At 43.0% G+C, this 12,789-nt stretch overlaps 3 protein-coding genes and 1 long non-coding RNA gene across 7 annotated transcripts in view; 2 read left to right on the forward strand and 2 right to left on the reverse strand.

The window, feature by feature from the left end:
- Window positions 1-3,983, forward strand: part of ATP2C1 (ATPase secretory pathway Ca2+ transporting 1) — an 85,384-nt gene extending 81,401 nt beyond the window's left edge. Inside the window, exons 26-30 of the mRNA XM_015854047.2 lie at window positions 115-231; window positions 886-1,033; window positions 1,606-1,701; window positions 2,274-2,415; window positions 3,153-3,983. Of these exons, the coding sequence (XP_015709533.2) occupies window positions 115-231; window positions 886-1,033; window positions 1,606-1,701; window positions 2,274-2,415; window positions 3,153-3,289 (640 nt within the window). The 3' untranslated portion in view covers window positions 3,290-3,983. The remainder of the gene's footprint in view (window positions 1-114; window positions 232-885; window positions 1,034-1,605; window positions 1,702-2,273; window positions 2,416-3,152) is intronic.
- A 386-nt stretch (window positions 3,984-4,369) lies between these two features.
- LOC107309342 lies at window positions 4,370-7,544 on the reverse strand. The gene is made up of 2 exons (XR_001553156.2): window positions 4,735-7,544; window positions 4,370-4,505 (listed from the first exon to the last, which is right to left on the reverse strand). It is a non-coding gene; the product is annotated as an uncharacterized LOC107309342 (long non-coding RNA).
- Window positions 7,545-7,954: 410 nt separating this feature from the next.
- Window positions 7,955-12,500, reverse strand: ASTE1 (asteroid homolog 1). The gene is made up of 4 exons (XM_015854046.2): window positions 11,191-12,500; window positions 9,528-9,738; window positions 8,757-8,952; window positions 7,955-8,461 (listed from the first exon to the last, which is right to left on the reverse strand). Exons 1-4 carry the CDS (start codon window positions 12,463-12,465, stop codon window positions 8,170-8,172), a joined length of 1,974 nt encoding a protein of 657 aa, XP_015709532.2. The 5' UTR covers window positions 12,466-12,500; the 3' UTR covers window positions 7,955-8,169.
- NEK11 (NIMA related kinase 11) overlaps window positions 12,417-12,789 on the forward strand; it is a 72,347-nt gene continuing 71,974 nt past the window's right edge. For 3 of the 4 annotated variants that reach the window (XM_015854044.2, XM_032442381.1, XM_032442382.1), the window contains exon 1: window positions 12,523-12,637. The gene's annotated coding sequence lies outside the window, so the exon portion shown is untranslated. Of the gene's footprint in view, window positions 12,500-12,522; window positions 12,638-12,789 lie in introns of those variants that run through there. The other variant, XM_015854045.1, reaches the window with a different exon arrangement.

The following is a 12,789-nucleotide window of genomic DNA, read 5'->3' on the forward strand; positions in this document are numbered from 1 at the left end:
TGTCAAAATCTATATGTACTCGTAAATATATGAAGTTTTGCTTGCAAAGCAGTTATCAGTGGATCTTCAGAAATGTTCCATGCTGACAGTTATAAAAATGGATTCTTTCAACAGGAGTATAGCAGCATTGACTTTAATCTCACTGGCTACATTAATGAACTTTCCTAATCCTCTCAATGCCATGCAGATCTTATGGATCAATATTATTATGGATGGGCCTCCAGCTCAAAGGTAAGTAATTGCTTACCTTTACTTTAAATTCTGTTAGAGGTTTGTGGTCTAATTACTTAAGCAAGGAAGAGGGTTGCTTGTAAAAGAAACTCTGAAGTGTTTGTGAAACAGAGTGGTTCTTTCTTTGCATTACAATGTTTGCATTGTAATTCCCTGTTCATTCATTTGGCTTGCTTTGGCATCCAGCAGTGGTTGGTTGGGGAGCAGCATGGTACCTAAAGATCCACAGCATGCAAGATTCTGGCTTCTGTCCAGAGTCTTCCTCTGACTTTCTTCACTGTGGATAGATGGTGGAGGGAGCAGTGAAAGGGATGTAGCAGTAGAATTCCTTAGTTATCAAGGAAACAGTTCATGGTGGACATTACTAATACTGCAGATTCATTAAAAACTGTTGTTTACTAATTCTGATACTGTCTGATAGATACCACATACTTCTGGACTCTGAAACTGCAGTGTTGGACTGTTACCTGTTACTGATACTTACAACTCAGTGCTTTGAAGGTGAAAATAACAGATGCTTATTTAAATGAAGTGATTCCTAGGCTGCAGAGAGAAGATTCAAATCTGTTTTCCCCACCTGTGAAATCTAGTCTTTGTGTAGAAGCAACAAATCACTATGATGATAAAAATCTGAGGTGCTTCTTTAATTTTAAGCCTTGGGGTGGAGCCTGTGGATAAAGATGTTATTCAGAAGCCTCCAAGAAATTTGAAGGATAGCATTCTGACCAAAAACCTGATTGTTAAGATACTGGTGTCATCGATAATTATTGTGTGTGGAACACTGTTCGTCTTCTGGAGAGAGGTATGACAAAAACACAAGACTTAGCAAGCATATTTAAGTCATTTTAATACTGGTGGTTGAAATTCGGTGTTCAGAATTTGCATGAACTTAGTTGCAAGATTTATGTATGCTTATTTAATAGTAACTAAGATTAGAAAGGATGATTTTCAAAGCAGTTAAAATGAGAAATAGAGTTTCTAGTGTAGACTTTTCCGGGTCCCAAATGCATTTGGAAAACCTTGGCGAATGGGAAATAACTGTGAAAAACAAATCAAAACTTACATCCAGCTTGTTAGGAATCAGCTGTTTGCCTTTCCTTTCCCAGTGGGGAAGAAAGCTGAACTTTTTTAGCAGCGCATCATAGAGTCCTTGGTATTCTGTCTGCTTGTCAAGAGTCTTCACGGCTTGGAACTAAAATTCTTATAAATGATGAGCGTGTCACTTCTGTTATGATTTCTTGAATGGGCTTGGAGCAAGCAGGTGGTTTTGCTTGTATGTATTACTTAGTAGAACTTGCATTATTGCAGTAACTTTTTAGTTGCTGAAGCTTTAAATTAAAATGCGCTAAAGCTATTTTATTTTTTTGTTGGCAGTTAAGAGACAATGTAATAACGCCTCGAGATACAACCATGACCTTCACCTGTTTTGTATTTTTTGATATGTTCAATGCTTTGAGTTCTAGGTCTCAGGTGAGTGATTAATATTGCTGTTTACATGGTATTTACATCAGTACCTCTCTTCAAAGGAAGCTGTAGCCCTAGGAAAGCCTAAGAAAACTTGTTTTAAGAATTCTTCCTGCTTAAATTTTTATTCTAGGGAAGGCAAAGTCTCAAAATTTGTGTTAGTTGAAGAAATTACAAATTACTACATTTAATCTAATTTTCAGTCTGTTTTCTGATGCGAATGTTAGGGTAGAAAAAACCACATCCTTCTTGTACAGTGGGCACCTTCTCATGCGTGGTACTTGTAGAGAAGTGAGCTCAGTAAATAAATTCTTGACTGTGAAAGTAAGGTTTGCACTCAGGTTTCCCATTAAGTTATCTTCTTAGGAATGTGTTTTGGATTATCTTCAAGGTAAACAACTCAACGGTATCTCTCTCTCTCTCTCTCTCTCTCTTTCTTTGTATATATATATATATATGCATGTATGTATATATATATACACTTTTGTAAATGTTGAGATGAAAAAAAGTTATGAATTATTTTCTTGTTTAGACAATTAAAGTTACATGTACAGTGTAATATATTGCTTGTTTTACAGACAAAATCTGTGTTTGAGATTGGACTTTGCAGCAACAAAATGTTCTGCTATGCTGTCCTTGGATCTATAATGGGGCAGTTATTGGTCATTTACTTTCCTCCACTTCAGAAAGTTTTCCAAACAGAGAGCCTGAGTGTCTTGGGTAAGAAACGTTCCCTTTCAAAGCATGATACATTAAGGATTGATTTGTAAAAGCATTGGGTTATTGTGCTTAGGGATGTGGGTTAGTGGTGGATTTGGTTGTGTTATCTTGATGATCTTAAAGGTGTTTTCCAACTTAAATGTTCAGTGGTTCTGTAAGAGCTCTTTCTAACTATTTGCAGACAGCAGGAAAACCAATCCTGCTGATCCTTTATAAGAGGAGGAAAAAAACCTGTTAGATATTTTGTTGGAAACAGTAATTAAGTGCATATTGCACACAAAACAGACAGGTGAGTGTGTTCTTACATTTCTGAAGTGCTTGTATATTTTAGGAATTTTAATGAGTACTGATGCAGGCAAAAAGGAACAAGATGATCTTAAAGGTTCCTTCCAACCCAAACCATTCCATGTTTTTAGATAATCCTTTGAATTTTTATAGCACTGTCATTTCTGAGAATATAGTTTCAGTATAAAGCTAATTATGCTGCTTAGTGTTCTTTGCTTTTCTAGGTATTGATAAAAGCAGTGTTATAAAATACTTTGAGAATCTGAAATAGCATGTATGTCCTTGTGATTTGTGCATGAACTAAGCATGCTAATTGTCTGGTTCTGCAAAATGGTTCTTGCTTCACTTCTGCTCAAATTACCCAGTAATAGGCAGGCAATTTGAAGGTCTTCTAAGTCATATATTCCTCAAGCTTAAGAAGCAAGTTTAAAAAGGCTAATTATCTCTTCCAGATTTACTGTTTCTTCTGGGACTCACTTCCTCTGTGTGCGTAGTGACTGAGATCATAAAGAAGTTTGAGAGAAGCAAGGAAAAGATCCAGAAGCATGGAAGTTCTTCTTCGTCAACTTCGTCTTTTCTTGATGTATGATGCATATTGCATTCATTTGTTTGCAGACTTAGGGGTTGCTGTCTGACGATGTAGGAGAAAGCAAAACAATATTTGGAGGATTAAGGAGTCCTGAGGGCTTTTGACAAGTCCTTGGTTTCACTGGCTAATGATGAACATTGATGTTTCAAGACTGTTTAGAATTTAACTTCCAGCCGTGGGAGTAACAAATGAAATTATGCAACTTTGGTAACATTTTTCCTCAAACCAATTTACTTTTGAGATTGAATGGGATTTTGTGTGTGGGGGGGGTTAATTTAAAGAAAGATCTAAACCCAAGTCCCATTTTCTGCACTTAGAGAGATAATTGTATAAAATTCTTCTCTTAGGTATAAATATTTTAGTTTGTTTTTATTTAAAACATTGTACCATTTTACTTTTACGGTGGTGGGACTTTGCTACTAATACAAGGATTAAAAAACATATTTCAGAGGCATTCCACTGGGTTTAGTCTGTCACAAGAGTGCCATATTCTAGCTACTGTATTTATTTACTTTATCCTGCAATGTGTAAGCGGCTCAAGTACCTTGTGCTAAGGTTTATTTTTTTTTGTATCCGGAGGTATTTTCTTTTTGCACAGGATGTGACCGCTGTCGGATCACTGTTTTTTCTTTTCTTTTTCTGTGATTGAAAAGCCTATACTGCAATTTGAAGTAAATGTTTGCTTTTCTTATAAGTGTGGTGTCTCTTTGCTTTAAAAGGAACTGGCATTTACACCAGATTGTCAGGCTTGTGATGGTTTCAGATACCTGCTCTGTTCCACATTTACTTTACCTTACAAATGCTAGACTACTTGAGTACTAAGACAGTATTAATACTGAAATATCTGACTTACAGTTTTGTGGTATACTGAATAAGAAAGTGAACAAGCTAATTCTCACTCTAATAGAAAAAATCGCAGCTTTTTTTGAAATATCCTTATTTTTCCTTCCATGCCCCTCTTGTTTTTTTTTCTTCCCCCATCATTAAAATAAAAAGATTGCTTTTAGAGTCACTCAGAAAGTCATTCCAAAGATTAAAATTTTGTGGATCAAAAAGTGTTACAATAAATTGGTGTCTTGATATGCTAAAAGTAATTTTTAATATATGATAATGCCTGGATTTTCAGATATTCATTGATTTAAAAACCAGCAGCTGTTTTCCTTAGTAGTCATGCAGCTGTTGTCATCGTTGCTGTTAGAGATGGACTAGCTGTGCCCTGAGGAAATGAAAGGAACAGTCACACACTGAATCTTGGAAAGGTGATGTGTAAGAACACAAGAGGGAGCTGAAGACAGAATGCTGTATCTTTTGATTCTAAGCATGCGGGTACACATCTATTATTCTGGCCTACCCTGGGCCTGCTGAATGTACACTTATTACCTGCAGTGTTAACATGCAAGAGGTTTAATAGTATAAGGGGAAATAATTTAGTACATGGCACTCACCTTTTCTGCAGGATGCTCTGTGAACCACTGAGCTGATAAGGGCTCAAACACGATGACCTCTTAGAAATGATCTCTCTTAGCACAAATTTCTCATTTCCAGCAGTTCTGCTTTTCAAAAGTTGGAAAGATTTATCAGTGTTTTTCCCGTAGGACTTTGACAAGTGGGTCTGTATTACCAGAGTGTTCGCTATTTCAGGTGTAGTAAAAACTGTGGTGATGCATGCTGATGAAGAATCGTTTGCACCAGCCTGGATTTTGAGGAAGTGCAGTAACTATCATTTTCATCTGGTAAGACTTCTTGTTGATAATCTTATCTTCTCCATGGGATTTGACTACTTTGTGCTCAGCATTTTTCTTGGAGTCCTAGAAGTCCAAGTACATAGAGAAGTGCAGATAAGCATAAATGACTTAGAGAGGAATTATTATTTGCTAGTATTTAAAGAAATTTTACAAAGTACTCATTTGCCAGCATAAGTCTCATGTTCTGAATTACCTGTCAGTGTAGATGTGAACTTAAAGTGAATTATATTGAATTATGTCTGAGGCAATTCTGCTGTATTCCAGTGGAAGGTGGAACAGTAACAAATAGTTTATCTAGTAGTTCAGTCTCATCATTTGTGATAAAAGCTTGGACTCACTGTCTGAATTCCATTGCTTGTTTTTAGCTCCATTCTTGGTCAGTATCACCTAGCTGCATGTTTGAGGTTTTCTTCAGAGCAAGTGAATCAACAGTGAGATCTATCCTCAAAAATGAAAATGCATTTCATGTAGTGTGAAAATAGGCAGCAGCTATGTAATTTAGTTGCTCTTATTAAAGCACAGAGTTGAGAAATTTTCCATCTTAACGAGTACGAGCCTTTCATTGTTTCTGGTTGTTTTCCTCCCAGAAGACTGAAAGCCTATGATGACCCAAAGAAAACCAAAACAATTAAGCTCTGAATAGTGATCTTAGAATAGGTAATGATTTTCTTCAGCTTGCAGGATTGGTATTTCCAGTGGGATGTATTTCATCCTGTCAGGAAGAAAGAGCAGCTTAATTTTGAACTGAGAACACATTTCCAGTAGAGTAATTCTTAGTCACCAGGTCAGCGCTCCCAAAGGTAATCTCAGCATGTCTTGTGATCACAGCAAGTCTTCATCCAAAAAACTGAACAGTTGAGTTTATCCCAGTCTTTGGAACTAATTCATGATTGTGCTTCTCAGTGAGGCTCAAGAATTTGACCTCATGTTTTCCCAGTGAGGGATGTAGGGTGGTGAAGATCTCTCTTCTTACTGCAACGACAAAGTGGAATCTGTGTGTGTGTGTGTAAGACGTAACTTAAAATGAGACGATGATTATAAAAACCACAAAGAATGATAAGCTTGGAAATCTGAAACACATGAGACGAGAATGATTCAAGTGATGACTTGGATGAATAAGAATGTAAGTCTTAGTTTCTAGGATCAAGAACTTTAATAGTTGGAAGGTGATATATTTGAGTCATCTGACGGAAAGGCAGCTGTAGATGGCTGTAAACAGAAAGGGGATGAGCAGTTCTAACTTGCTCTGTGGCTGAGTGTGAGTGCCATCTGCTGCTAAGTGGGAAAGTAGCAGTTCAGGACTGACAACTTGATTACTGCCTACTATCTCAGTTACCTGCTATTTCGGACTACGTCTCAAGAATAGTTTTCCCATGAGTTAAATACACTATATAAATGTATCAATTTCTCATTGAACGTATTATGAAAGTATCAAGACTCAGCTGTAAAATATCAGAAACTATTCCTGTAGTTCTTGAGGTCTAGGTTTTCCATGTAGAAAACACTAAGCGTATGGTGATGAGCCTAAAGACAGGGAAGCTTAATTTTCCAGGCATATTCACAGGTCTTTGTACTGCATACTTTAATGTTTTCTTTTCAGAGGTTGTTGGGTTGTGGGATTTTCCCCACATTTAGGATTTCTGAATTTTCAGCGAGGGGTTCAGCTTGTTAGTTCTTCTTCCTTAGCTTGAACTTCCTTGCTGCAGTTACGCTTTGAATGACAGACCAACCATTGTGTTTTCTTCCATTTCAGTATGTCAATTATGTACAGTGTTAAGGGTGAGGATTTTTAATATTTAAGTGGTACAGTTTGCTGTGTGGAATCATAAACATGATGGTTATTGGCCAGTGCTCTGTAAAATGCACTTTTAAGGTTTACCCCTCTGCTGCCAGTTGTTTTGTTCCCACTGCTGTAACCACCTCCATAAGGCATTTGCCACCATCCATGAGCCAGTATAAAGCACTGGCCGCTTCTCCTGTTCAGCGACATCCATGGCCAGCTGGACACACTTTACCTCTGCAAATTGGCTTGATTCTCCTTTTCCTTCTGGGGCCTCTGCAACTTGTTGTGTGGGGCTCCACACAGCAGCTTTCCATCTGCAACGTCTCCCAATACATGATCCATCCATGAGTGGGGCAGATTTCATTTTCTGGTAGTTCCTTGTACAATGGAGCCTCTTCAGCACATTACACCTCCTGGTGATGTGCTTAATTTTTTACCTTCAGGTCACTCCATGATCATCTCTAAGATTCCTGGATGACTGAGGTTCTCTATCCGCGCTCGTTGTGCAATCAACTCAGCCCACTTACTCCAAGCAGCATCAGTAGCATGAAGGGTGGAGGGGACCTTTCCTTTGAACACCCAGATCAGCAGTGTCTGCTACCTCTCCCTAAAACTACAAATATTCTACCATCTGTGAAGGCAGTATTTTTTAAATCACAGAATCACACAGATTCACAGAATGACCCGGGTTGGAAGGGACCTCAAGGATCATGTAGTTCCAACCCCCCTGCCTGGCAGGGCCACCAAACATACACATTTACTAGATCAGGTTGCCCAGGGCCTCATCCAACCTGGTCTTGAACACCTCCAAGGACGGGGCATCCACAACCTCCCTGGGCAGCCTGTTCCAGGGCCTGACCACTCTCCTAGTGAAGAAAAAATTGTCAATTTCAATTTGATTTGTAAGACTGTAACCACACAGCAGCATAGATAGCTGCTTCTCAGACACGAGCTTGAAAAAGGGATGTTTTCCAAGTTAGAAGCATTCAGGGAAAGGTAGGGATAGTAAACCTTAAGTGTTCAGAACAAGAAACACTGAAATGCTGAAGTTCTTCACTCTCATTTTCAATTAGACACCTTTCAATCATCCAACCAGCCAGCCCCACTTTCCGCACACACAAAGCTCAGACACCAAGACAAGTTGTATGTGGCACCTTTCTTACAGGAGTTTTAATTACAAAAATACTAAATCCTGAAGTGAGACTTGTTGGTAAAAAAATAAATACTATAAAAAAATATCAGGAACTTGCATGAAAACAGCCAAACAGCCAAGCAAATTCCATTAAAGTCACATTTTAAATGTAATTTCTTCTGTCTCCATGGCATTAGAAATGATTTTAGGAGTAATGACTTCAGTCATCCACACTGAGTGATGCAAACCTGTTAACATCACATAAACGCTGAGTTTCAGATACAGCGCACCTGATGGCCTTTGTCTTTTTAGATGCTTTTTTCTTTTTGCAGGACTCAGATCTGGCCTCTGTTTTCTTCTGAAAGAAGTCCGGAGGTAGAGCTGACATGACTGTTTTCAACAGAACCTGATAAAGCGCAGTCATTTTCGGAGAAGGACTGAATACATTTTCCACGGAAGGTGTTGACTTCAGCTCTTGATACAGTCCATGCACGAGGGTCCCACTGTAAAGCCTGCTCAAAGGAAGGAGAGCATTCTCATTTGATATCAGATCTCAGCAAAGTACAGAAACATGCAGCTCAGTGGGGAGAACAAACCATATACCCCAAACCGCATCTTAACTACGTACAGTATTCAACAGCGGGCTCCTAAGGAATTAGGTTTTTCTCTATATCCCCACCTTTAAAGAAAGGAGTCCGAAGTGTGGTAAAACTGCCCAAAGGAGTTTATGACGCAGACAATAAAGCAACATGTGAAATCATTTCAGCAGGAGCTTCTGTGGAAAGCAGAGCTCCAAAATGTCCTTACCTAGCTAAGTCTGGCTCAGGGAGAGGACTGCAGAGTAGCTGGTTGAGATACAATCCCATCTCAAGACAGCACTGCCACTGGCAAAAGCCATGTGCAGCATCTAAATCAAAGTCTTTGTTTTGCAGTTTCTCTTCCTTCCATTTTAGAAATTCATTATAAGCAATACTGTTGTCTTCAGGGTGGAGAACTGTGAGATCTAGGTTATGAATAGAAAATGACAAATAAGTGTTGTGTGAACAGATGAAAAGTATCTGCAATGTACAGGGCCTACAAACGACCAGTTTAGTTGTATTTCTGGAAGCCTACCTTCATGTCTAGACATTTAGTTGATTCATAAAATGGAGAATAAACATGTACCATTAAACACTGGAATAGGCTCCCCAGGGAGGTGATTGAGCTGCTGTCCCTGTATGTATTTAAAAGCAATTTGAATGTGGTGCTCTGATATATGATTTAGCAGAGGGCTGTTAGAGTTAGGGTACTGGTTAGGCTGCGGTTGGACTTGATGATCTTCAAGGTCTTTTCCAACCTGGGTAATTCTATGATTCTATGTCGGCTGCTTTTCTGCACTTTTCTGGGAGTGAATCCACCTCAGAAGACTGCCAACTTGCTCTACCCCGCTCAAGAAGCAGGTGGCAGCCATTTTCAAGCAGTTTCTGTGAGTTTAGAGCCTAAATCAATAGAATAACCCTGGCACGCATCATCTTTGGCATCAAATCAGGGACTCTTCCTAAAAAATGCCACCTCTAGAGGTGTTCTCTGGGGACATACCTGGATCATTTGTTATCCTGTGCAGTTCTCCAGATACTATCATTAGAAGTAGAGCCTTTAAGTGATGCAGATTCACTTTAGGTTCTGAACAACGTGTCCAGTAACAGGTTACAGCAACAGGGAGCTGCAAGTGGGCAGGGACAGATTCTAGCAAATTCATTTTCACTCCTAAAGTCTCCAGCAGAAGCAGCTGACGGCGCAACACAGGCACCTGCAAATAAGCAAAAGATCTTGAGGGGGAAAAAAAAACAGACTTCATTTGTTGTGAGTCATTTCCAGAATGCAAATCAAATGGTTTAAACTAGCTAACACTTTGTGCTTTTAAGTAAAATAGTTATTTAAGCGTCACAGATACTGTGATCAGGCAGCATTTTTGAAATACCACCTAAAAAGGCAATTTTCACAATTTCCTGAGGTCAGCTGGATTTTAATAGGTTTCAGTCTCCTACTAATCAGGTGATTTACGTTACATTCCTGTGCAAAAGTTGACTTACTTAGAAAATGCAGCATGCGTGACGCGTTAAAGTTACCTTGGTATGGCAAACGTGCCTGTGTAACATCACATCTTCAAGAGCACACTGTGAAAACTTCAGTGTACAGTTCACCTTTCTCATCTGCAATATATGAGCTCATAGCACGTTCCTTCTTTGCTGTGCTCTTTAAGACACAGTGCTACAAACTGCACACAGAGCACACCGCAGAACTGGAGCAAGGTGCTCAACTGCAACATGAGTGCATTGTGAGTCTGGATTGGGAATAGGCTCCCCAGAGAGGTGGTTGAGTCGCCATCCCTGGATGTGTTTAAGAGCCATTTAAATGTAGTACTTGGAGATATGGTTTAGCAGAAGGTTGATAGAGTTAGGGTACTATGGTTAGGCTGCGGTTGGACTCAATGATCTTTAAGGTCTTTTCCAAACTGAGCAATTCTACGATTCTATGTGTAGTATAAAAGAGCACAGACTGGATTCCCAAAAGTTTCAGCAACAGGTATGAGCCCTGGGTGTTTCCCATTGCAAGGAACAGCCTCAACCATAAGAGACCATGAAAACGTACATATGCCGCATTGCTATGCTGACTAGAACTAACCTAGTACAACCTTCCTTTGATTACAAGTTGTGTTTTTCAGGTGCTGTTCTGCTTGGCAAGGAGCGGGGAAGTATGTTTAGCAGGATGTGTACTCGTAGCAGGAGGAACTGCCGCACAGCTGCAAGCTTTACAGATGAAATAATGCTGATATTTAGCAAAAGAAAGCATTTTACTTCGCTCTGAAACATCCGTAACTTGATCAAATGCAAGTTAAACTTTGTAGTGTTGAACTGCACCTTTCTAAATGTCACAGAACTGTGAGTCCTCTCCTAAAACAACAAAAGCAGATATTAGTTTAACAGAACAGGAAGGATAGGAGAAGGGCTTACATGGGATGATTCAGGCAATGCTATATATACATGATGCCAGCTGGTCATGTCATTTGGCTTGGTGCACTTGGTGGGGGGAGTTATGAAACGTGCGTAGCTTCTCAGCCATTGGAAGCACAACTGCATGTGCGCTGAGGATTTGCTCACTGAAGTCTCTGGGTTCAGCCATCACTTTTAGCACCCTGCTGTCAAACACAGCACTTCTTAAGCGTGTGCCACACTGTTAACCTGCTACGACAACCACTTACCTCCACTAACTTGTCCAAAGCAAAACCATCATCCCCAAAAGGCGCAGGAAGGCTTGCTGCTTCAACAAACGTCTTTTTAATTGACTTTTGGACTCGGTCGAACTCACACACGGCCGGCAGCGCACTGCCCTGTGCCTTACACTGTGGGTTGGGAGCTGTGCGGAGCAGCAGGCCGTACAGCACCTGCCGGATGGGCAGCGCGGCGCAGTGTGCGCTGGGCCGCCTCATATCCTCCACCTGGACGTGGAGGAAGGTGCTCCTCAGCGTCGCCACGTTTGTGACCAGCGGGGCCAGCTCGCCTTTGGCCAACGCGCCCAGCATCCACGGCGGCAGCCCCGAGGCCTCGGCCTCGTGGCAGCGGTATCGGCCGTCCATGAAGAACTCCTCGAGGTTCTCCTCTGTCGGCGCATAGTCCTCCAGCGCGGCTCGCAGCATCTCTCTCGCCGCGCCCCTCCGCCGCCTTCCCAGCCGCTTCAGCACGGCGTCCGCCGCCTCCTCGGGCCCGGTGAAGCCCGCCAGCCAGCCGAGCAGCCCCCGCGCCCGGCCGTGCCTCCCGGGCAGCCGCACCTCGCCGAAGAGCCCCTCAAACGCCGCCACGTCCACGTAGTCGTAGCCGCTGATGCCGGCGAATAGCGGCAGCACGCTCCTCCTCAGCCGCCCGAAGTGCCGGCAGAACGTGTCCGCCTCGAAGCGCCTCGCGGGGATGTAGCGTCCCGAAGGCTCGGCGCGGACGTCCCGCCAGCGGAACGCGCTCAGCGGGCAGTACCCGCCCGTCAGCTCGAAGATGAAGAAGTCGCTGTCGAGGGACAGCACGGGGCAGCCCCAGCGGTTGGCCAGCGCCGCGACCTCGCGGTCGGCCTCGGCCCAGCACTGCACGAAGGGCACGGCCGCCCGGCGCAGCGCCTGCACGAAGACGTGCCGCGCCAGCAGCGGCAGCACGCGGCCTCGGTCCCCTTGGCACAGCCCGTGTGCCCGCCGCAGCCGCTCTGCGGCTCGCTCCATCAGCGTGCACAGCTTCCTGTCCGCCGCCCCGCGCCCGCCGTCCAGCACCACGAAGGCGGCCACGCCGCACGACCGCAGCGCGGCGAAGAACTCGCCCGCGGCCGCCGCGAATTGGCCGTAATCTCCACCGCGGCGGCAATCGGCGTCGGAGGCGAAGAAGAGGTGGTAGTACAGGCTGCTGCCGTCGATCACCAGCTTGGTGTCCCGCAGCCGCAGCTCGGCGAAGAACGCCCCGCGCTCCTCCACCAAGCCCGTCAGCCCCGGGACGCCCATGGTGGCGGCGGAAGCGGCCCTCGGGCTGGGCTCGGTGAGCATGCGCGGCGTCGCCTTGACTACGGCACCGCTCAGGCCCCGCGGGCTGCAGCTGACGGGCCGCAGCTGACGGGCCGCACCGGCGCTCTGTGCACGGGAGGGGGCTGAGGGGAGCAGCTGGGTATTGAAACAGGTTGGTGCGGGTTTGGGTACTGGTAACTAAGAGGTTTCAAGCTCATAACCTTCATTGAGGCTCCGTGTTTGCAGGAAGGCAAGCCCTTGGCGCCAGGAGTTATGCAGGAAGCTGTGGCTGGCAGAAGGTGGTAGCAGTCAGTCACACAGGCG

This window comes from Coturnix japonica, chromosome 2 (genome assembly GCF_001577835.2).
Source record: "Coturnix japonica isolate 7356 chromosome 2, Coturnix japonica 2.1, whole genome shotgun sequence".
NCBI lineage: Eukaryota > Metazoa > Chordata > Aves > Galliformes > Phasianidae > Coturnix > Coturnix japonica.